The sequence below is a fragment of the Gallus gallus genome, chromosome 7 (genome assembly GCF_016699485.2).
Source record: "Gallus gallus isolate bGalGal1 chromosome 7, bGalGal1.mat.broiler.GRCg7b, whole genome shotgun sequence".
NCBI lineage: Eukaryota > Metazoa > Chordata > Aves > Galliformes > Phasianidae > Gallus > Gallus gallus.
The window spans coordinates 616,987-642,487 of NC_052538.1; the positions used below are offsets into that span (position 1 = coordinate 616,987).

At 37.7% G+C, this 25,501-nt stretch overlaps 1 protein-coding gene across 1 annotated transcript in view; it reads left to right on the plus strand.

Annotated features, from left to right (window-relative positions):
- Nucleotides 1-25,501, plus strand: part of COL5A2 (collagen type V alpha 2 chain) — a 106,632-nt gene that overhangs the window by 58,847 nt on the left and 22,284 nt on the right. The window contains 24 exon segments of the mRNA XM_004942396.4: nt 1,370-1,480; nt 2,784-2,861; nt 4,470-4,514; nt 5,022-5,075; nt 5,663-5,716; nt 7,092-7,145; nt 8,361-8,414; nt 9,163-9,216; nt 10,542-10,586; nt 11,546-11,599; nt 12,261-12,305; nt 15,366-15,419; nt 19,035-19,133; nt 19,590-19,634; nt 19,730-19,828; nt 20,102-20,155; nt 21,265-21,372; nt 22,028-22,081; nt 22,770-22,868; nt 23,381-23,434; nt 24,199-24,297; nt 24,407-24,460; nt 24,594-24,647; nt 25,140-25,193. Coding sequence (XP_004942453.2) covers nt 1,370-1,480; nt 2,784-2,861; nt 4,470-4,514; nt 5,022-5,075; nt 5,663-5,716; nt 7,092-7,145; nt 8,361-8,414; nt 9,163-9,216; nt 10,542-10,586; nt 11,546-11,599; nt 12,261-12,305; nt 15,366-15,419; nt 19,035-19,133; nt 19,590-19,634; nt 19,730-19,828; nt 20,102-20,155; nt 21,265-21,372; nt 22,028-22,081; nt 22,770-22,868; nt 23,381-23,434; nt 24,199-24,297; nt 24,407-24,460; nt 24,594-24,647; nt 25,140-25,193 — 1,575 coding nt within the window.

Here is a 25,501-nt window from a genome sequence, read left to right on the forward strand (position 1 = left end):
TCATTTTATAGAAGCTTGCTGAATCCCTTCAGGCAAATCCTCAGAATTTTCCTCCTTCAGACACTACCTGCTTGTAGGTTTGGCAGTGTATTCTTTTTTTTTTTTTTTTTTTTTAATAGAAATAGTAGATAGTCAAGTTTTTTGATAGAACCTCCTGTTTCTATCCAACATGCAAGAATCTGCACCATCTGTCTCAGAATACCAGCTATTCACAAATCAGATGTGGCAAGTGTACGTGTGTGTGCTTATATCTGATAAGAAAAATTTTTCACTGATGACTTGGCAAATAGGAATTTAGACCATAATGATATATTGGGAATTATGAGAAAAGAATGGCTTATTCAATGGAACTTTCCAGGCATCTTAGTACTATTCTAACATAGCTCTTTCCCAAGGGAATGCTTTATCTTCAATGTATAAATCATACTAGTTCAGACCCTAAATTTCACTGGAATGTGTTGCAGACTGCAAGGAAACACAGTCCTCATCTCCTGGAAATACAAGAAAGCTGTCTAATTTTGATTGTGTTTATAAAGATGAGTCATTGAGTAAGGCTTCCAAGATTTAATGTGTAAGGATCCTTAAAGTAGAAGAGCTCATTATATAGTATAGACTTTTTCCCTCACTGTTTTTCAGCCTTTTTCTTTGAATGAAGAAAGCAGCAGTGACGAACACTTTGAAGTCTGTATTTAAGATTGAAGAATATCTTTACTGCTCCTACTACTATTGATTTTGTTCTACTAATGTTTTTATTAGCTGCTGCTTTATTTAATTTTGGTTCTGATACAAGATAAGATCATGTTCAGGAATCAAAAGTGGATGATAAAAATGGGAGCAGTGGGATAGCCTCACTGTCTATTCTGCAAACTGTGGTTTGAGATAACATCAAGGCCGAGGGACTTGCTTGGTATTTTTGGCAGTGTGACTGTGTTGGGAATTCAGAAACAGTATGAGCTTAAGCCATTCATGATGTCAGAAGGCTGCAGAAATCAATGGAATTTCCCAAGTTTTTTATGTATGTGTACTAGTCTGAGCTATCGGTATTTTGGAAATAAACTCGTAATATTCTGTACAGTGCACAAAGCCAAATAGTTTTTCAGGAGTAGCATACTCCAATGTGGAATGATAGGAAGCCTGAAATTCCAGAATAGCTTTGGAGAGAAATTACTGCAATTTACTTGTGTGCTGGATTCATAACACATGTTAACCAGTGCTTCTGATCTAAAGGTAATAACAGGTGTTGATGGATGTTGCTTATTTGATGATCTTCCTTTACTATTTCGGATTTATCAGAGAAGAGAGTTTGTTGTTTACAAGGGTTTTCCTGGATACCTTTGTATTCTGTTTGCATTTCTTATTTTCTTTCTAGGGTCCTCGTGGTCCTCAAGGGATTGATGGAGAACCCGGTATCCCTGGCCAGCCTGGTGACCCTGGTCCTCCTGGGCATCCAACTCACACAGGACCAGATGGGCTAAGCAGGGTAAATTTACATTTGCTTTGGTAGAAAGTGAATTCACTTGATTCAGATCCACATCCTACACAGTAACTTCTATTTACTTCAGCAAATGCAGATTGCTGTTGTAACTGTTCCTGTCTCCCAGTTGGGAGGGACAATGGCAAGCGGGAATTAAAGTTCTGCAAAGAACTGAGATGATTTGAATGTGAACATACTCTGAAAGGACACTTTTATGATGTAGGTTGACATATAGAAAAGACAAGGTTCACAAATCTAAGGCCCTTAATAGAGTCCTATTAATTCCACCGGACTTAAATGCAAGGGATCAAACCAGTAGTACAGGGAAACTGGCATACCAAATTAGTAGTACAGCAAAGAAAAAAATAGGATAGGTTATAAATAAAAGAGTAATAAACAGGAGCAATTAAAATGTGGTTAAGTCTGCTTCTTGCTGAAATTGCTCAGACCAGCACTTTGATGATTAATCAGGAATTATCTGTGGAAAACCATGCTAACCAGCCCTACGTGTGGACAAAATATTCTGCAAGACTTACTTTTTTCCTAAATTTTGTGCAAAACTAATGGCAACTGACAATGACATAGATATCTGAGTTTCTGAGGAACATTCTGTTACACGTTTGTTGCTATGTGGAAGGTACCTGCTCTATTTCTTACTCTATTGTACCTGGAGTGTTACTGAAAAGTCGTTATTCTGCAATAAGAAGAAATATCATTTAGGCCAACAGCCTGCAAATTCAGGAAGCTTTTCTTGGCTTAAACAGCTTTCTGAATGGGCCCGAATCTGGCAGATTCAGTAAATCTCTTCAGCATAGAGGAATCCATTAGAACCACAAAATGCAGTCTGATGCAGCTGATTTTATGATTGCATATTTCCATTTGCCTTCAGATATTTCTGAACTTGAGGCATGGTAAGTGAAAACAAAGCAGTCTTAGAAGAAATGAAGAAATATTGCATGTGAAGTTAAAATATGACTTAAACTTGAGAATGGTGAAAGAAATGTAATTACTTTAATGGGAAGTTTTTCTCTTTTTAGGTCAGCTTCCCCCCCCCCCCCCCCCCCCCCCCCTTTTTATTTTTTTTTAAATAAAGTGTGTGTAGAGTTAGGATAACATGATGCATTTGACTGGTCTTTGACGCCTCAAGGCACTTCATATATATTTTAAAAACCCTTATTTTAATGTTTGGAACAAGAATTTACTCGTAGTGCTGCAAAGCCAGTGTAAGTAGTGAAGAGATAGTTGCATAGAATTTTGCCTTGTGAATCAACATGATTGACAACTAAAATCACCCATCTTATTTTTTCAGCCATTTGCAGCTCAGATGGCAGGACTGGATGAAAAATCTGGACTTGGTAGTCAGATGGGGCTGATGCCTGGTGCTGTGGTAAGACCAGATTAACCTTGTGCTGTAGAATACTTCTGAAATGGAGTGCACATACAAAAAACAAAAGTAGACTCCATCCTCTTCAAATTTGCATGCCTTTGGAAATTAAATATACAGAACTTTCCAGTGCAGCTTTCAGTGGTATCTGAAGACAATGAAAAGATGTTAAAGAGGAAGCTTTTTGTCCCTCCCTCTGTCCTGCTTTTTGTCTTCCTTTTTCCTTCTGTAATGCAACATCTATTAGGATATATTAAAAAGCAATGCAGGATATTCTCATTTATTGAGTCACTGCAGAGGAACTGGAGAGTGTCAGGTATAGTACAAAGCTGAGTAAACAAATGTGCAACTTCGAAGGTTTCTTTTTCATGTTGTGCCATTGAACATAATTATTTTTGGTAGCAATTTGAAAGAGTACTTCTGAAACCAGTTGTGAGCTTATTATTTTAAGACAGGCGTTCTTTTTCTACAGTGAGTCCAGTTTTCTCTCACTGTTTAGGTATGTCCTTCATTTTTAGTGCACTGGGAACTTAGTGGTAACATGGAAGTATTTTTTTTTAACATCTGTGAAAGCCATTACACCACCCTAAACTGTCTGTTCAGGTTATTTTTAAATAGTATCTCTTTTTGGTACTGATATTTATCATATTGTGATATCTTGAAGATAGTTCTTTTTTCCTGTCATTTTTTAGCATTCTTTCTTGAGGAAACTGTCCTTTAGTGACTGCCCTGTCCATGAGTTTGCCTATCTGCATCTTATCCATCCAAGCCCCCCCCAGTTAGAGCTCAGTTTCAACTCTGAAAGGTTCTCAGTAAAACTCAATAGCTGTTATTCAGTTAACCTACTGTTCTTTGGTTATTTTACTTTTTAAAATTTTGTTGGAAAAAAGGGCTTAAATGTGATGGAAAATTAAAAAAAAAAAAGTGTTAAAGAGAAATCTTGAGTCTGTCAAAAATGGCAGTTAATGTCTGCTAACATACTTTTTTGACTTGCTAGAAGTTAAAAATATTATTTTCAGAAAAGATTGTTTTTTATTATAGGTTACCATTAAACATAAGACTGTTTTAAAAATACTATGGAACTTTTTAAGGGCAAATCTATGTTTTCTGTAACAAACACCAATTATTTGGAACCTGTTTTTATTTTTTATGATGCATGAAAATGCATCCTTCTGTTACCACTTGTTCCTGCTCACGGCCAAGAACAGCAGTGTAAATTTATTTAATCATTGTTTGCATTGGTAAATTAATCAAATTAATTAGATTAAATTCAATTAAAAGGGGAGATGGTTTCCCCCAGCTGTAATTGTAGTCTTAAATTTTTCCGTTAAAGTGGTATACTCACAGGTTGTTCTTACTGATGTCAGACTGTGACATCCCAAGCCCGTTTTTTCAGTGGCTAATGAATTACACTGCTGTAGCTTTTGAGTTTGAAGACTTTCTTTTGATGTGCTTTTATTTGGATTTCATAACATAAAAGCTTTTCAGAGAGTTTGACCATAGAAATGTTAACAAGGAGGTCATTATCAGGCAATTTTGCTGTCTCTGAAGGATGATCGTTACTTAGGGAAAGTATGTTCTTCAGCATGTAACATTTTTCTATTTTTATAGGGTCCAGTGGGTCCAAGAGGTCCTCAAGGTCTTCAAGGAAAACAAGTAAGTGTTTCATTTTATGGGTTTTTAAGACAGTTGGCCAAAGAAGATGACAGAGCACGTAGTAACTTGCATTATGTAGAAAAGAACTCAACTCTGAGATGTATCTGTCTCAAGCATGGCTGAATGTGTCCTAATCTAGAAGTGAACCAACATGTACAGCTCTCAAGTTCTGCTTCAGATCCTCTCTACAGACTCTACAATGTATCAGATCCTTAACAAGGTTTCGACCGGACATACATCTATTAATGAGAGAATGAAAATGATGTTTCTTTAATGGTCATTTTGACATTAGCATGATGTTAATGTCTTATGGGACTTCTGTATGGCTCAGGGCTTCTCTAAAGGTTGAGAAATCTTAGCATCTGCCTTTTGCTCATCTTGCTCTTTATGATTTGGAATCCAGACTGTCCCATATTCTGTTGTTTTCCTCATCCAGGATTTTAATTTATATCCTTCTATGTTTGCTTTATGGAATGTGTAATTGTACTCATCTCTCATCAATTATAGGGTGGTGCTGGCCCCACAGGCCCTCCTGGTGAACCTGGAGATCCAGGACCTATGGTAAGACCAAATAAATTCAAACACTTCTACAATAAAATCACGAACAGTTTATTACATCTCCTTTAGAGATCTTTTTTTTCATGCTGCCTCAAGCAAAGCTAAATAATGAGTACTTAAGTAAAGAGTTGTGGTGCTCAAAGCATGCTTTCAGGGATCTTGAGTTATTTTGTATGAATGATGTTATAAACAATAATTTTTACTTTGCCACCTGAGGATGGCTAACCACTAGTAACACCATAGCTGGTAGGGTAACACATAAAGAAAGATGAAAATATTCATTTTTTGGTAGTGATATAATGATTCAAAGGTAAAAGTGAGAGAGAGACTGCATACAATAGCTGATTTTTAATTTTCTTTCTCCCAAAGAATCCATCCTACATTTCTGTACTATACATGTATACATTTTAACCTAATGCAGCTTTCTTAGGGGCAGAATGATAAAAGCACCACAAAATTTAGCAGTAACGCTTAGGCATGTGAACATCCTTTTTCTACACCTGTTTTTTGAGAAACAAGGCATTCAAATAGAGCAAACAGCTATTTTAGTGATTTAGACTGACTTCTCAACAAATCTACTTATTCCTTAGGGTCCAGTTGGTTCACGTGGACCAGAAGGGCCTCCAGGCAAACCTGGTGAAGATGTAAGTTTGTTATTGTTCGTATTTTGTTTTATTCCTAATAAAACAAATATTGGCTTCTTTTAAGGAATGACTAACCAGCAGATGTGTCGGTTGCAGCTACATCTTTTCTATTTCCTCTCTGTAATCATACTTCTCATTATTGCAGTGTCATAACAATAATCTCTAGCAATGTTTTTCTGTTGAAAACCTTCCTTTCTTCTCATTACATGTTACCGTGATACCCAAAGTTTAAGCACTCTCTTTTTATTATTTCTTTCCTTAGCCAGTTCTTCAGTAAGATGTCTTTCTTGAAATCAGGGGGCCAATTTGCAACCCCCTCATCTCCTTTGAACCACATGATGAGCTAGAAGAACTGTAACAGTAACGTGCACCTGGATATGGACAATAAAATTTTACTATTAGAAAATTTAACTGAATAATTTATTATTATTTACACATATATTTGTTACATGTAAAATAGATGCATATGAATAAATGCATGCATACTGCACAACAGTAAGCTGGGGATTTTCCATTAGACATGCATTCTTAGTTTGCAAAGCATGTTAAATTCATCTGAGTTATGAGCTGCAACTGTAAAGTGAATTGAAAGCTGGAGATGCCAGATGCTTTAGTATAGAAATTACCATGGTAATGGTTGCTTTCCCCTTAAACTGTACAAGACGTTGTAAGAATCTGTGAAAACAGTTTAATTCTCAGTGCAATGAAACCAAATATCAATACTACTCGAGGAACTTCTCCATTTCCAATGTTTGTGTGGGTTTCTTTAATTGCATCTGTGATGTTTTGCTGTCTCTCTGTCCAGAAACTACTTTTCTCAAGCCTTTCATATTTCTGCAGTCTGATGTCCTGGATATATGTGAATTGCTATTCCTTATAGGAATATTTCATTATGTGATAGATTTTCAGTCTTTAAATTATTACTTTCTAGAGAAAACAGTTGATGATGGACTGATGTAGAATTAAATTATACTCATTTTACAACAGAATTCGAACAGAAGGAGAAGTAACAAGCTACAATGCAAATGGTTTTAGATTTCTGTTCCCAAAGACAATCAGAATGATGTGACTGTCAGCACAGCTGTGGCCAAAGGCTGCCTGGTTCTAAATTCAACACCGCCTCGCAGCGCCATCTGGTGATGCTGAGCTGCACGTTAAACTCAATCTTCAGTTTCTGCGATTCTCTGTTAAAATGGCTTTTAAGTTAGCACACCTAATGCATGCTGTTAGGCATGTGTGCGGTTGCTTTATGTTACTGAAATTGTTATGGTAAGACAGGCTTTGTAGTATATATTTCTTTGAATGGAAGACAGAGGTGAGAACACTGAATTTTCTTATGTGCTGTTTTCATGTATCTTTTTCTTTTTCCTCTTAGGGTGAACCCGGTAGACCAGGACAGTCTGGTGAGCCTGGATTTCCAGGATCTCCAGTAAGAGCATAACCATTTGCATTTCAGCAAATAGCCATAATTATGTCATCGGTATCTGTTTTCATAAGTGTGAAGCTTGCCCATTCAGTTTCTGAAGTGTTTGTATCACCTCACTCTAACAATCCAGATCAGTGTAATAGCTAAGAAACAAACAGGTATTTCAACAGTCTTCTCAGTTAATCCTGAGAATCATTTTGTATGTGAAGCAAATGACAGTACCTGCAAGTTGTACAGTTCCCAGCATCTCACGTTGTCATTTGCAATCATGTATACTATAGTATAAAGTGATGTCAGGTTAAGGTTGCAGTGTTCACCTTTCAAATCTGAGAGGCAGGGGAAGCAGTGATGGTATCATGGATGTCATCAAAAATGTTGTTATGCTTTTTTGGTATGTAAACATGATTAAAGTATTTCCAAGTAATAGGTGCTTTGTACTGCAGAGGATGCTCATCATGGTTCACTCTAGAAATAAAAGAGAGCAGTTATGTCTGACAAACAATTTTACCATCATATATAACATGATGATGTTATATTTGACCTGTATTAGTCATATTTCTAAATCTGGAAGGGAGCTGTGGCATGGCTCGTAAGGAGACGGATGAATCCAAGAAGCTGACCGATAGACATGGTCTCTTAAACTGCCTCCTTTTCTCTCAAGCATTCAGTTTTTGCCAGTTAATTTTGTTAGCAGTGGGAGATACAATCTCTTCAAGAGAGAAATGATCTTTTAATGAGGCAGCATTGTCTCCTAAGCCTTCCTTCAAAATTTTATAGATCAAAGACGATGTTTTGTAAGCTGTTTCATGCTAATGTAGCCTATGAAGTATTCTGTTCACATTAGTCTTTTATTTTTACTTAATAAAATCATCATCTTTGTATGCTTTTGGAATAGTGCATGCTATTGAACATCATCGGTACTTAAAACCTCTAATAAAATCCTGGGAAGAGTGTCAGTATCGGTGAAATTGCACATTATGTTGGGACTGTCTAGCTTCATAGGATGTTATCTTGTTTTGTCTGTGATCCCATTAAATGCTGTACCATGCTGTATCATGTCACTATGGTGAAGAAGTTTTAGGAACATTATTACTAACTAAAATGACCCTCTTCCCTGTTTGCAGTGTTGTTACTAGTTCTATCTGCAGAAATCTGTAGTGTTTTACTTGCCGTGTTTGTTTGTTTGTTTGTTTTTTCATTTTCCTTTTCCCTTCTTAGGGGCCTCGAGGCTTTCCTGGTGCTCCAGGTCTTCCAGGTCTCAAGGGTCACAGGGTAAGAAACATGGTCTGCCCTCTCCTTATTGGTGATGTTTCAAGACACTTTCAATGTAAAGATGTTCAGCTGGTTTTGTATTTGTGATGAATTTGACTACACTGTTAGTCCTGCCAACAATAGCAGAACCACTGCCATTAGAGAGGGAGAGAGGGCCTTGTAGAAAATCAGCACTACTCCCCACTAAGCTGACCTCAGTTGTATTGTTTTCTACTTTCTTCTCTTTACTTTCAAATGTTCTGGGAATCTGGATGGAGCCTGCATGAGTACTGCCAAGCTTCGGGAGGCACAAAGCTGACAGTTCTCTCACTCCATTGGCAAGTCTTTCATTAGGGTGGGGAACTTGAGAGGTGGATATGTTTGTAAGATGGAGTGATTACAAACTAGCAAGTTTTCTGGCCAGAACTTTACTTCAGGGAGAAATAAATAGGTTTCCTATTGCTCAGAGCCTACTCCTTGTTCTAGGTTTTTTTTTTTTTTTTTTTTTAAAGGAAAAAATAAATCCGAGGAAATGTACCTTGTACAAACAATTTCCATTTAGGAAATGTTTAGAAACTTTTTCCATGATTTTTTCCTTCTGTTTTTTTTTTCCCCCTTTCTTGCTCTTGCCAACTGGTGTCCATTCTTAAGATTCTGGCATTGAATTATTTTAACAGTAATAGTAGAAATAGTAGAAGTGCATGTATATATGTGTGTGTGTATATATATATATAAGTATAATTTCACCAGATTTTCATAACTCTTACAGGGATTGAAAGGTCTCGATGGTCCAAAAGGTGAAATTGGAGCAGCTGGAGCAAAGGTATTTTCATGGCCCAAAGAGTTAATCCATTAACTGTGTTTTATGTAAAGTGAAAGTAATGAAAGTCAGTTGATTATAGAATAAAGCTTTGCACCCACTTCTGTTGGTGCTGGTTGCATGCAGTTAACGTTTTTTTCTGGGGAGGCTATGTGGAATTGTCCTTTTTTACTGTGTGCTCAATCTGTGTTAACTATTATAAAATTACATATCTGGGCTTTATACAAACAAAAAAAGCATTTTAGTTTGCATTGATCACAGTTTCACCTGTTGACTGTCTGTGACACCTATGTAATGCTGAAGATATTGAATTCTGTTAGCAAAGAGCCTGTACACGTTGCCACTTAGTGAGTTTATGGTCCACGTTGGTTTTGTGTGAGCTGGTTGAGGGGATCACTATGTTACTGCTGTATGAATTCCCTTGGATAACCACAGACCAAATGAGTGACTTTGAAACAGTAAAAACAATTTTCTAATAGTTTGTATAATATATATATATATATATAATATATATAATAAAATAAAGCAATGCACAGTTAAAGTCTAATTTTCTTCTCTTAATTTACCTTACTAGGTTTAAACTAGGTTGGCTTAAAGGAAGCAGATGTTGAAGGGCAAAGAAAACATTTTATCAACGCAAATTTCTTTCAGCTAACAATTTCTCTTTAGAATACTCTCTGGTTCTGTAGCACCTCTACTATTTCAGCTCAAAGCAGGATAGTCAGATCTGCTGTCAGTGCTTTCCAGAGGGATTAAAAGTTACTTTAATAAAGCATAGAAACCTATTTTCAGGCTTTTACATGTTGATTAGTGCTGATGCTTAAACATTTTTGGCTTGCTGAAGGTGATGATCACAGGGTAGAGTAGACCTATTCCTTCAGATCACAAATGCAGTGAATGAAGAATATCCTCCACAAATGTTTATATAAAAGTGAAATTAGAGCTAAAGAGAGTTACTCTAAGGTGAGGTATCTTTGCTAAGACTAGCTTATTGTGGAGACAAGAACAGCAGAAACATTGGACTTGGTAGAAACAGCACAATAGTTAGTATGGGCGGTCAGTTAGGACAGGTAGGAGGAGAATGCAACAATTTCTTGCCTGTAAATCCTGCTGGCTTATTGTTTTCTGTTGCTTTTTCTCCTTGTCAACCAGTGAAAACCTAGTGTCAGGGTGAAATGATGCCTTTGGTGTGTGTGTGATGCATGCAGGTGACTGTTCAAATCATCTTCTTAGGCCTTACATAAGTGCAGAGGAAGGGGTTGAAATACATAATTCTATTTTCCTTTAACCTGTGTCCTCTAACTGTGTTATCTCATTTCCTTTTCTAGGGAGAATCTGGACCAACAGGTGCCATGGGTGCAACAGGTCCTCTAGTGAGTATTACATGTATTGGCACTGTTAGATATTGCCAATAGTATATGTAGGAATCTTATGGTTTTGAAATCTATACTTGATACCTTGAAGCTGAATTTTATCCTTACTAATGCTTTGTTTTCTACTGTACTAAAAATAGTGTTAGTACCTTGTAAGATGTTTTTCTTGACAATTCATGGACCTACAAATAATTATGATAGATTCAACAGAAATTTTCATGTAGGTTTTGTAATTGTTTGCCTACTCATAGAAGTTTTGACATTTGGGGTAACTGAAGGTTTTTTTCCATGTTGATGCTTCGTCTGCCTTAGGTTGATCTGAGATAGAATAATTTAGATCACAAATGTACTAGCCAACAAAACCATGGAGAGAGGATTTTGGACATTATGGTGAGGATAAGCCTTTGTGGCACAGAAATGGAGAAGCTTTTTCTCAGCTTAGCTTTTGTTCAGATATGTTTATGGAAAACTGTAAGCAGGATAACATTTCACAAATTCACTTTCAGCAGCGCTTGTAGACATAAAGCACGTGCATGGTATCAGGTAATGACATCTCTGCAAAGTACACTATCATGTGTTGTGCAGAATGTAATATCCCTGAAGGGTAACCTTGTTTGTGGATGAGCCTGAGTAAATGAGATTTCATTACTGACCCTGGTAAGAACATACATAATTCATTCTAATGCTTTTGGACCTAGAACTACTGTTGGAGCAGGAAAAGAAAAATTACAGTCCATTGCATTTCCACTGGGCTAGCCTGTGAAGTTGCAAGGATTTGTTTAAGCTCCTATTTTTTCCTGTCATAGAACAATATAAAATACACCTGTAGGAAGAAAAGGGGGGGGGGGTGGGGGGGGGGAAGTGTCTCCTCTGCTATGAGGAAAAAAGTTAAGTGAACCAGATTTTCCACATCTTGTTGTTCTGTTCTTGAGCATTGCATTTCTTATTCTCTCTTTAAGGGACCTAGAGGAATGCCAGGAGAAAGAGGTCGAATTGGACCACAGGGTGCCCCTGTAAGTAGGGTCTTGGTTTGTCTCCTTGTAGTTCCTCTTTTGTTTTAGTTTAAATTTGAAGCTGTGAGCGTAGTTGTGTCACTTGTAGTCACTGCAGTGGTGAGTTCTTCTGTAGCTTCAAGTTGCAGCCTGAGTAGAGTTTTGTGGAGAGAGATCTTTAATGTGCATTTCCAAAGTCAGTTTTAAGAGGAAAATGCCACCTGTATGCTAGCATTGTAATTTCTCATGCTAGAACTTTTCAACAGGACAGATATCCTCATGACACTAATTTTTTTTTTTGATTCTTTATTTTCTCCTTTGTTTGTGTGAAAATTCTCTTGAAAGGCTATTTTCAACAAAAAATGCTGAACTAGAAAACAAAAATTTGCGTTTACATGAAATGATATTTTAGTAGAAATTTCCTTCTCTTTGTTTATGTTACTGCACCATACAATGACACTGTCAACATTTTGGCCTCTCTGAAGTTAAAAAGAAATCTGTATCCATGAAGGAAGTGTAATTTCTTCTGACAGTTTTATACATTGGTGTTTGGAGAGATCTATAATCCAGCATTTATCTGAACACTGTAGTCTGTGTGGTCATTATCACAAATGCTAACGATAAACAACAAAAAAAAATTGAGTTCCTACAGACTTTCTGTCTTGTCCATTTTCATATCTAGGGTGGACGTGGTCAGCATGGCATGCCTGGAAAGCCCGGGCCAATGGTAAGATGCTTTCTTAATCATGATTTTTTTTCATCTCATATTTACCACTTACCTTTTGGTATCATCAAGAGAAACACAAACAGCTGCTGGCCATTGTTGGGAGTCATAACTGATTCCTGATTCTGACACTGGACCAGGAAGCTTCTGATTTTGACTTTACTGCTGTTTTCTGAAAATAATGCTAAGTATTTTACTTAATTTAAAGGGTTTAATTTAATAGGATAATGTTTTTCCTGGACAGATGATGTTTTGCTGCTTTTTATAAAGTGGGATCCATGTTTTAGGGTGATAATAGCCATAAATAATATGTAATGTAAAAAAGTTTGTAATTGGATATCTTTTTCCTTTATATGCAAAGTTAACAAGTGAGATTTTACCCAGCAAGCAGAAATACTCACCAACAGCAGAACTTGATACTTGCAGTTGCTCTCTTTCAAAACATATGTAAGCCTGGCTTTTAATTATTAACAGTCACATACTGAGCTGCAGAACCAGCAGCCTGTCTTTGAATGTCTTCAAATTGATTTAAAAAAAAAAAAAAGTACCTAACTGAAAAAGCTTGATAAGCACAATGGCAGGATGTCTCACACAATTGCATCTGAGGTGCTGATGATTGTGGCAGTGCAAACTGTGAACCTTAGGATATTGAAGGGCAATAACTTCAGCCCTACAGTCCAATCCCAGTGTATTTGCTAGATACGTTTGAGTCAACTCTCAGGAGCAAAGGTATAAGGAATCCTTACACACCTACAGTTAACTATGTGTTGCTTTTGCAAATTGAATTTTATGATTTCATAGTATTTGTGCTAGGCCAGCTTCCAATCTGAAAACATGGCATGCTTTTTTGTTTGTGGCTTTTTTTCTTTTTTTTTCTTGAAACATCCCTTCTGGGATGCAGTTGATAGTTTCTACCCTTTTATGCAGCCGATGTGATCCTTTGCTGCTTTGTGATATTCAAGTAAAAAAAAAAAAAACAACTGATCCCCAAACATATCTGCCTGCAATTAATTTCTTTACGCAGAGACTTCCATAGCCTCAGAGTGATATGAGCCTGAGAAACATTTATTTACATGCTTTGTCTTAACGACCACGCAATTTTATAACAAAACTCAAAACTCATTGAAAATAATTAACCCAGTTAGTGTATCATGGAAGAGGGTAACTTAATAGAGAAAACTTCAAAGCAGTGAAAAGATTTTTTTCAGCACTGGAATCAAAATAGAAAGGTTAAGAAAAGCTAATTCCCAATCTGTGGAATTCTACGTGAAGGCTGAAATTTTTACTTGGTGTAAAGTGTGAGTTCAGCTTCACTGGACACAACAGTTGGTTGGCAGGCACTTTTGGCAAATTCTCATGCATGCTCACAAGGGAGATAGTGATTCTTACTACATATGTTTCTAATTGGAGGAAGAGTTAATGAAAAGCATTGTTATTTGAGTCAGTGCAGTGGCCTACCCTAATTCTGGAGTTCTTGAAATCGAGGAGAGATTTGGTGGATGCGTATTTGTGATCCAGTTAAGTGGGACATAGGTTTTCAGAGTTATGCTTGGGAGATATTACATAACTCTATAGAAATCCAGTGTAAGGTCATGGCAGAAATGTCTGTGATTAATACTCACTGGGACAAACTGTTCTTAAGTTTGTCAGCAAAACTTCATTACATAGAACATTTTTTTTCACAGTGTGCATCAGTTAACAAAAAAAAAAAAAAAAGGAAAAGAAAGGAATCATCTGGGGAACTCAGCATTGTAGTGAATATGTGTAACCACTGTGTGTCACCACTCAGAGTTTATAATACAGTAGAAGTAGTCTGTTGAATATATTGTTCAGCACAAGAGGAATTGTGGGAGTGGAATCAATTTATAAATTTACTACAAAGCCCTAAACTGGAAGTCTTTCTGTTTAACAAGTTTTGTATCATAATATGCACGTATATTGAAGTACACACACCTGAAGTTTGCTTTCCTCTGACTTTGAACAGTCTACCATGTAAGGCAAGTTCAGTTGTTTGCATCCATGCCCAAATGTAGGAGCCACGTAAGGGTGAGCCAGCACTCCGTGGTACAGTGCATCCAGAATTTGACTATAGATCTAGAAATAGCGTAGACACAATAATCTCTCTGCTCAAGGTCTCAGACATTCTCAGGTATGGCATTGACTGTCTTGAGGTATAAAACTGTTTAGAAAGAACTATACTGCTTTTTGGAGCTGAAGATGCACCTCTGCACAGAAATATATTTCATGGTGTGCCGTAATCCAGCCTTTCCTTCTCTTCCTTTTCCAGAAATATTTGCCAATCTCAGGACAATTATCTAAGCAATAAGATGTTCCTGCTGTATGTCTGTGTTTATATAACTTCAAAAACCTGATATGAAGTCTGCATTGTAACTCTGGCAGGAATTTGGTTGTGGATTTGGAAATCTTGATGAGAGAGAAGTGTAGGAAGGGGGGACGTGTAGTTGCACAGACTTTTATTTTTTCATATATTCTTTATTATATTTTTATTTGTCGTATTGTTCACCTCAAATATCTTGTGAAGCAACAAACTGTTTTGATAGGGAAGTAACTTGTATTTCTTTCTTTTTTTTTTTTTTTTTCCAAAATATTTGAAATTCTTCTCTGCTACTTTCAGTAGGGAAAACTGTGATTGCTTAACAACTATATTTTCTTTACTATACCCCGGTAACATGAATGTAAGAAGAGGAAGTAAGGCTTTATTAAAAACTAAAATAGAAAAATTATTATAGTAATTATGAACTGTGCACGTTGCAATTTGCACATTAATAGCTGAATTGAGAGCTGTAAGTTTGCTTATGTATTATGCATTATTATGTATTAATGCTTATGTATATTAAGTATTGCTTATTCATTAAATACATTTTAAAACACCACACCATCATTTCAAAGAGCACGTGTATCACTCAGAAAAATAAAAATTATTTTTCTTTTAAAAAAATATTTTATGACTAAAACTATTCTTAATCCTAGAATCATGTGATTAGATACTAATCTGTGTGCCTGAAGAGTGGAATTATAGCTGTGTATGTTCGTCTTTTATAGGGTCCCCTTGGCATAACTGGTTCTCCAGGTTTTCCAGGCGCTCCTGGTATGAAGGTAAAAATAAGTAAAATTCCCTTGTAGTATGTTTAACAACAGAAGTTCATCTTGGAGTCTTTTCATACCGACCTGTGTACAGGGCCCTAAGAGTGGCTGTGACATCAGTCTTAGCCAAGGCCTTGAGAAAGAAGTTAGAAGTGAAATAAAGTAATAGAAATTACCACAGTTGGGATACTTCATTTTTGCTTTCACTTGTGCTTTCAATAAGAAATGATAAAAAGATACTTTTATCCTGTGACCCAAAATCTTGTCCAGTTGATTCAGAGAATAACAAGGTATGCTCTGCAAGTTGAGTTGTAACAATTAGTCCAAGAGAGCATGGAAGCAGCATCTTCTGGTGACCAGTTTTGGCCAACAGTACTTTTTGAGTTGACCTAGACTTGTAAAGAAAATACCTGAAACCCCAACAGAGATGCATTGCAACTCACCACAGTAAGGCAAATGACAATTTCAAGCTTTTGTGGTTCTGTATGATTGGGCTGGTGAGGAGAACTTGCATGAGCTGCAGTACTGTCTTTGTGGGATTTTCTTCCCTTGTCTTTCACAAAGCCACTCTATTATTTTTTTTTTCCTAGCCTTGAGAATGTCTGCAAAGAAGATACAAAAGATGATACAAAACCTCTTTGTGCTTCTTTCACTTGCTCCCCACCAGCTGCTTCCCCTTTTTTCTTTCCAGTCCTTAAACATGACATGAAAAATTTATCGTAAAGAATTATGTTTCAGTTTGCCAGGTAGCCAAGTGCAACAGATGTTTTGTGTTGTTGCAAAGCTGACGACATGCATGAAACAATTTTTTGGAAAACAGCCTCAATAGGAGCGTTAAGATAATGTAAATAATTAAATGACTGTGCTTTTCAGTGCATGTCTAAGCTGTATTAAATATCCAGTATTTGGGGTAACTTCTATGTGAAGAATCGATGAAAACATTTTGAATAAGAGGACCTATCTTCAAGCACAATCATCAGATAAATTAAATTGCAGTAGCTGCTATGAACTTAGTAAAGCTAATCAGACCATGTGTTGAAGATGTAGACTTCATTTCTGAAGATGTGATATTAATGGCCATCAATTCCAAAAGGCAGATTTCCTTTATAAAAATAGAATTCTAAGTAGATCCCAGGAGGAATGATTTTGTTGGAGGATCTGTTCCACTCTTACAAGGCTTTACTGGGAATAATAATCTGTGTGTTCTGTTCTACCCTGACCAGCATGATGCCAGAGTATTACATCTATCTTTCTATCATCTATACCTCTCTATGAAGATACTTTGTTTAGTATATACGCTGTAGTGCTGCAACTGCAAGTCCATCTGTGCTGTGCAAAGCACAAATAAGAAAGCAAACTAAAACTGTTAAATTACAGGTATGGACTAGAATTTTAGGCAGAGATCTCTCTCTAAAATATTTGATATGATTTAGGCCACAGGATGGAGTGGTCCCCTGCTGTGGAAAGTTTTCTTGTACGCATTAAAGGAGAATTCTTTTGTAGTTTTTAAGTCTGTATACACAGAGAAGTAGAGTTAGGTAAGTGAATGTATATTTTAAGGATGATAGGGTATTTCAAGATCTGAATTGTTTTTCTCTTATCATAGAATCATAGAATCGCTAAGGTTGGAAAAGACCCACAGGGTCACCCAATCCAACCATCCACCCTTCACCAATGGTTCTCACTAAACCATGTCCCTCAACACAACATCCAAACGTTCCTTGAACACCTCCAGGGTCGGTGACTCCACCACCTCTCTGGGCAGCCCATTCCAGTGCCTGACCACCCTTTCAGAGAAGTAGTATTTACTAACGTCCAGCCTGAACCTTCCCATGTGCAGCTTGAAGCCGTTCCCTCTAGTCCTATCACTGTCACACGAGAGAAGAGACTGGCCCCCAGCTCACTACTACTAGAGAGCAATGAGGTCTCCCCTGAGCCTCCTCTTCTCCATACTGAACAATCCCAGCTCCTTCAGCTGCTCTTCATAAGGCCTGTGCTCGAGACCCTCACCAGCTTTGTTGCCCTCCTCTGGACATGCTCCAGGGCCTCGATGTCCTTCTTACAGTGAGGGGCCCAAAACTGGACACAGTACTCGAGGAGTGGCCTCACCAGTGCTGAGTACCAGGGGACAATTACTTCCCTGTTCCTGCTGGCAGCACTACTTGTGATACAAGCCAGGATGCCATTGGCCTTCTTGGCCACCTGGGCACACTGCTGGCTCATGTTCAGTCAAGCGTCAATCAACACCCCCATGTCCATTTCCTCTACACAGTCTTCCAGCCACTGTGCCCCAAGCCTGTAGCATTGCCTGGGGTTGTTGTGGCCAAAGTGCAGGACCCGGCATTTGGTCTTGTTGAACCTCATCCCATTGCCTTCAGCCCAGTTATCCAGGGCCTTGCTACCCTCGGGCAGATCAACGCTTCCAGCCAGCTTGGTGTAATCTGCAAACTTACTGAGGGTGCACTCAATGCCTCTTTCTTTCTGAGTAGCCCATCCCTTCTTCCACAGGAGGTAGATTCTCTTTTTCTCCTGGAGCCTCAAGAATAGCTCCCTATTCACCCATGCTGGTCATCTTCTGTGCCAGCTCATTTTGCGGCTTAGGGGGACAGCCTGCTCCTGTGCCTTTAAGACTTCCTTCTTAAAGAGCAACCAGCCATCTTGGACCTCTTTACTCTCTAAGACTGAACGCCAGGGGACTCCCCCTACTAGTCTTCTGGGCAATTCAAAGTCTGCCCTCCAGAAGTCCAAGGTAGCAGTTTTGCTGTACTTACTTCTGACTCCACCAAGAATTGAGAACTCTACCATGTTGTGGTCACTCTGTCCAAGACAGCCCCCGGCCTCCACATCTCCCACCAGACCTTCTCTGTTTGTGAACAGCAGGTCTAACGGGGCAGCTCCTCTCGTAGGTTCTCTTACCAGCTGCATCAAGAAGTTATCCTCCATATGTCCCTGTAACCTCCTAGACTGCTTTTTCTGTGCTGTGTTGTATTCCCAGCATATGCCGGGGAAGTTGAAGTCCCCCATGAAGACAAGGGCCAGCAATCGCACAGCTTCGGCCAGCTGCTCATAGAACACCTCATCTGTCTCTTCATCCTGGTTTGGCGGTCTATAACAGATGTCCACCAGGATGTCTGCCTTGTCAGCTCTTCCCCTGATCTTAACTCATAGGGATTCAACCATATCTCCAGCCATAAGCTCAGTAACCTCAAAGCACTCTTTAACATAGAGAGCCATACCACTGCCCCTCCTTCCTTGCCTATCCTTCCTAAAGAGTTTGTAGCCATCCATTGCAGCACTCCAGTCATGGGAGCGGTCCCACCGTGTTTCTGTAATAGCAGCTAGGTCATAGCTTGCCTTCCGCACAATGGCTTCCAACTCTTCTTGTTTTTGCCCATTCTGTGTGTATATACACACTAAAGTATAAACACGCTTTAGCTGACCCCCTCACCTCACCCCTAATCCCATTATCACTCCCCCAGGCTCATCTCTAGCAGGCCTGGTTTTATTCCCTTGCCCCTTCATATCTAGTTTAAAGCCATCTTATGAGCTCAGTATTACTCCTGCATTAGTTTGAAGTGTTGCTTCATAGCAGAAGATAATCTCCAGTTTTCTTCTGTGAAATCTTAGGGAGAAGCAGGTCCAACCGGTCCTCGTGGTCCTGAAGGCCCTCAAGGACAAAGAGGTGAAACTGGTCCACAAGGCCCAGCTGGATCACAAGGTCTTCCTGTAAGTACATTACATGAATTCCTCTCTGCTCAGTATGTGCGTGTTGCCTGTTAATTGGGGATTTTAACATCCTTCTTGGTAAGCAGGAAGTTTTGCCCAAAATACTTTTTCCAAGAAAAGGAAAGGTGACATTCATCTATTTTTTCTTTTTTTTCTGATAACTACTTTATGTTATTTAATTAAAGCAACGTAGAAAACTGGAAGTTGTGCAGTATGATACAGTCTCCATCCTATGGGTGCTTTAAAAACTTAATGTGATTTTCAGTCTTTAGGATCTTAACTTGTACCCTTTGTTACTCATGTTTGTATTTGCATGAGTAGATTTTAGGTTAATGTATTTACTTTACAGCCTTTATTGTCTGCTCTCTTAAAGTGTATCAAATAGCTATCTTCTGCTTTTGTTATCGATATCCTCCTCAATAAAATTAATGTTAATGATTGGGATGTTGTTTCTAGGGTACGGAAGGGACAGATGGCTCTCCAGGTGCCAAAGGCCCAACTGTAAGTAAACATATCACCTGTTGAAGAAACTATTTAAGTGGATTTATTTCCTTATTAGTATTTTAATTTTTCCTTACTGTTTTTTCTGTCTGTAGGGATCTCCAGGCACTGGGGGCCCCCCTGGCTTATTGGGTCCACCTGGTTCCCCAGGACCACAAGGCAGTACAGGCCCACCTGGTATTCGAGGGCAGCCGGTAATGATGTGTATTCTGTGAAAATTATGATATCTATCAGAAGTGTTACTCTATGAAAGTAAAATACTGGTTAGCAGTGAGGTGCCTTTAAATTAGCAACATGGTAACGAGTATGCTGAGAATGAGATCTTGGGAGTCTTGAAATAATTTTATAGCTTTCTTAGAGATCTAAGAAAGAAGAGTGTCAACTTCTATTTTGCAGCATAATTCAAAATGAACAAATGACTTACACAGTTTTAAGTTCATATGTATTAATTGTGTGGTTGTTTTCAGGGAGATCCTGGAGTTCCAGGTTTCAAGGGAGAAGCAGGACCCAAAGGTGAACCAGTAAGTGTCCATATGATTTTTAAGATGAAAAGGAATCATAAAGGTTGTATGTGTAATTTTAATAGGCTTAAAATTTTTGAGACATTTCTGATGTTATTTTTCTTTATTACTTATGTTTGTTGAGTAATTATTATCTGCTTATGGAAGACAACCCACAATGAACTTAGCTAGACAGTGTACAGAATGAATGGCAAAACAGTTCATTTGATGTTACAAATCACCTATACCGTATAGGCTTTATAAGCCTCAAAGAACTCAGATACCAATTAGTACATTTACTCAAGTTTCTATAGCACTCAAAGTGACTTTATTCCAATTTTTTCATCTCAAGAGAAATGGATGCCATACATTTCTAGGCATTTAAAATCACTTGGATCTGTGTGCTAATCAAAAGAAAAAAATCTTTTTAAAAACTGTACATTTAATACATCCTAATGCAGGTGTGTGTGTGTGTGTGTATAGATATAAATACTAAAATAATGGAAATGTTTATATAATTGCATGGCATGAATAGCTGCTTATCCTACGGCTAATAATTGGGAAGTATTCTTTGGAAACATGGCTAATTTCACGTTTAACTGTATGAATTTCGGAGTAAAAAGTGATTCTACAGAGTTGGGGTCAGTTTGGCTTGTTTATCTTGAGTTTTTCAATAGTTTAAGTGATTGCAGAAAAACTGACAAAATCACATGGATAAAATAATGGTTTCCTTACCATTGACTGGCTTCTCCTTTCTTTGAGAATGTCTTGAAGATTGTCATTGAATTTTAGTTCTTTGTTGCTTGTTCGATTTATGATGATGAGTAAAATGACATAGTAGGGCATCTGAGCAAACAGGTGTTTTTAATAACCGCTGTAGGGCCAAACTGTAGAGTTGGAGTTGCTTCATATTGCCGCTCTTACTGAGCTATTTATAAGTCCAGAAGAAGAGAAAAGCTGACTCTGAAATGCTGTGTGTTTTAACCGATTCAAAACCTAACTATATTTTCTTTCCTCCTTCATTTAGAAAAATGTTTATGATATTTAAATATAGTCTGTTTCAATATGCTTGAGGAGTGGTAAGCTTAACAAGAAATTTGTACAAAATTGAACTATTGAACTTTCAATAGGGCCCGCAAGGTCCCCAAGGTCCCATTGGCCCCATAGGTGAAGAAGGGAAAAGAGGCCCTCGAGGTGATCCAGGGTCAGTGGGTCCACCAGGTCCAGTTGGAGAGAGGGTAAGCAATCCAGAAGAATAATGTCTTGTGAGAGATGTACTGGCAAGTTGAAAACTTCCCATCGTGACCTAACCACGTATTTTTTTTATGCTTTGATTGTGGGTACGATCAGACTTGATTTTCCTAACAGTATCAAATATTGGTGTACCACTTGATTCTGTACCACATTAGTTACTTCAGGGTGCTGTCTTCTGTGATAGACCATAATCCTCTAGAAAGTTGTACTCTAAAGCTCAAGATCTAAAAATATGGCATGATATTTTTTGAATTGATCTTCTGCTTATTATTTTATGGGGAAAGAAATCGGTGATACCATGCATTACTTTTGCAGTGGGTATTTTAATTCATGGATTCAGTGTACAGAATAACTTGGTAACAAATGCTGGAGATATGATGAGCCTAATCTGCAGATTCTGTACTTAAGCCCTGTATAGGTGGTTATCCTTTATTGAATCATGCTGTTCAGTATGCGTGAATAAAATACTGATATTTTCATGTCTCCCAGTGGACAAGAAAACCCCAAATTTATACTGTTGAAGAAAATTGCACGGAAATAAATTGAATCCCCAAACTAGAAGTCAAATACCTTATTTGCAGTAAGTTATGCTGAAAAAATATATTAAGACAATGATCTCGTGTCTGTGACTTTTTCCAGGGTGCTCCTGGGAACCGTGGTTTTCCAGGTTCTGATGGCTTGCCTGGACCAAAGGTAGGTGAAATAAGTGTTTTCATAAATGCATACATATGGAGAAGGTGCTCAATTACAAACATATGCTTCTGGGCAAATGAGCAGATCCTTAAAATCACCAGAAGTAAACTGAAAAGGAATTGAAAACTGTCAAAAAGTGATTGGGAGTTTTTTTCAGGCTAAAATTTTTGGGGGAGAAATCACTTTGAATTCCTGTGATGTTCAACTTTCGTTTTACTTGCCAGAGTTAATGGTCCCTCAAGCTCATAAGAGAAACTGACCTGTTTGTAATACTGTATTGTTATAGATGTAGTTCTATAATATGGGATGACTTGAAAAATTGCCTTTTTTTTGGTGTTTCTTCATATTCTAACTTGTCTCTTGAATAGATCAGCTTATCTGTCTTTGGCTTTCTGAAGTGCTATAACACTTGCAGGGTAGTGGCTACTACGTGCTTTTCTAGTGTTTCTCATAATACCTGACTTTTTGGTAATAATACAGGAATTATAATGTCCTTGCATAAGATTGCTTTATGGAAGAGGCAACTTTTAATAGTAATTTGGAAAGCAGCAGTAATAGTAGAAGTATTGATTTTTTGGAACTCTGCTCACAAAAAAAATATGTACAAAATTGAAGATTTCTATTTTATTTCGCTTTTTCACTGTGACTATTCTATGTGTTAACTAATAGCTTATTGATATCTGTATAGGGTGCCCAAGGAGAGCGTGGTCCAGCAGGTTCTTCTGGTCCTAAAGGAGGTCAGGGAGATCCTGGGCGTCCTGGTGAGCCTGGACTCCCAGGTGCAAGGGTAAGTAACTAATAGCAGTACACTATAAACCATGACTTATGTCATTTCCAAAAGGTGAGAGTACACTTCACAAAATGAAGTAACTGCTGTTACAAGGATGGACCTGTTTCAGTGGGACAACTTAAAAGCTCAAGGCCACAATACCAGTCTTTTTTTTTTTTTCCTGCTGATGTTGGAAGGCACAAGTTCTGTTTGTCTTTGAAAGAAGAAGATGCCTGATTTATAGACAGGCTAATGCAACTGAAGGATTTGACCCTGTGGGAAGTTTGAGAGGTGTAAAAGCAACAAAAGGGGAAATAGGAAAAGGAAGATCAAAGATGGTGAAGGATGAAGATGTAAAGGATGAGGACCTTGGATATGGAGAAGAAAATTGTGTGAAGAATATTTTGGTGTTTTTGTCATGGTTGTAACTGAGCATATCTTCTGAGTTTATTTACACTTTCCTTGTATTCCTCTTATGTTATAATAGGATTATATGCACAATTGAACACAAGTATTATTCCCGTTTTTAGGGTTTGACAGGAAATCCAGGTGTTCAAGGCCCTGAAGGAAAACTTGGCCCCTTGGTAAGTGGCAGTTGGTCATTTCAGCTGATGCTACAGTTGTTTGGGGATCGCAACTCATTAAAATTACTTCTGTTAACCCCATTTTTCTTGTTTTTTGGAAGTCTGCCTTCTCTTTTAAGTATTAATCTTGGGTTTGTAACTCAAGATGTAGTATAATTAATATCCCTATACTTTAGTCTGTTTAGCAGCTGCTGCAGTATTTTCTAATTCCCTTTTTTGGGGGGGAACAGTAAAATAATTATGCATAATGGCTCAGTGTTAGTAAACTGATAGCATTTCTTTAGCTCCAGCTGTCTGTCTGTAGCTCTGTTTTAGATACACTTCGATAACTGTAGCACAAGGCTAGTATTATTCTATGTACTGAAACAGTATAAGATAACCAAGTACTTTACTCCCTGTTATATTCACCAACTTTGAAGTGAAAAATTCCAGCACCAAAATCCTTTTTAGGTAGGATTATTTGTATTACGTTGGAAAGCTGTTTATCTTCGCTGCTGAACTTTTTCCTCTGTGGCTCTTGAGAAACAGAGTGGGTTCAGTTACTGAGCCATGACACAATACGTATCCTATATTTTAATTTCATTTAAGACAATTATTTTGCTGAAATAAGAGATAGGAATATCTAGTCACTTCAAGGTTGTTTTCAAATTCAGTTAGAGCATTTTTGCACTAGTAGTGCCGGTAGTCATTTTCTAGAGATTAATAGGCTCACATAAATAAGTAATTTTTTTAATCTAATGCAGAAAATGCTTTTTTCTCTGTAGGGTGGCCCTGGAGAAGATGGACGTCCTGGTCCTGCAGGTTCGATAGGAATCAGAGGTCAGCCAGGCAGTATGGGCCTTTCTGGGCCAAAGGGTAGTAGTGTGAGTATGACACTTGGTACCCAAGATCTGCTTAACTTTAAACACTTGCATACATGTTAATGGCTGAGAACAACATGTAAAAATAATCATTTCATTTCCTGTGAATTAGGGTGATCCTGGTAAACCAGGAGAAGCAGGAAATGCAGGTGTTCCAGGACAAAGAGTGAGTGTGACTGTTACCATTTTCAGTGATTACACAAAATATGCATTTCTGTTGTGTATGCTCACTACACAAAGCTTTTTCCTGTGTCTTTGTTGTTGTTGTTGTTTGTTTGTTTTTTAATTTTTTTTCTTAGGGAGCTCCTGGCAAAGACGGTGAAGTCGGTCCTTCTGGTCCTGTTGGCCCACCAGTAAGTCAACTTTTTCAACGTTGTCTGCTTACCTGCCTGTCTCTCCATCCCTTCACTGATCTTTCTGCCTCCACGCTTTTTTCGTCTTTGCACCAGTTGATGATTCTAAACAAGAAATGCAGTTACACTAAAAGAAGTCCTAAAAAATGGGGAATTTTATATTAAAACATGTATATATCGGTAATACAATTTCTTTCATGGCAATTATAAAATTTAAAAAAAAAACAAACAAAAAAAAAACAGTGCAAAGGACAATTTCTTATTTTCATAGCTTCCTTGGTTTTAGTGGATCTGAGTGTCTTGCCATTAGCCAAGAATTGTGAGTGAGAATCTGAAATCTACAAGATATCTCCTTATTTTAGGTGATATTTAGCCTGGTGTGAATAAAAATGTACAGTAAACAAATGCATAACTGAAAAAGTGAATATTGAGAGAGGAGGAAGCTACCTCTATTATTCCTCTAATATGCACTTACTACTTCCCTTTGTTTAGGGCCTGGCAGGAGAAAGAGGAGAACAAGGCCCTCCAGGTCCTACAGGGTTTCAGGTATGTGAATTAATTTTTGTAAGAGAAAAAATAAACAGCCATCTTTTTATCAAATTAGGTTAGGAGTACAATCAAGTGATGTCTAACAAAACAGAGCTTGAGAATTGATGGCAATAATATTTAGAATAATTACTGATAGCTTTCATATCAGCTGTACAGTAAACTTAAATGGAAGAGGCTTAAGTGGCAGTTCTGTATCCACTGAGAAAACCTTCCCTGTTTTCCAGTTGGAGATTTTCCAAAGATGTTCCTTATGTGGAGCAAAAGGATTGTTTTGATAATGAAGTATTAATTAAATCAATCTATTT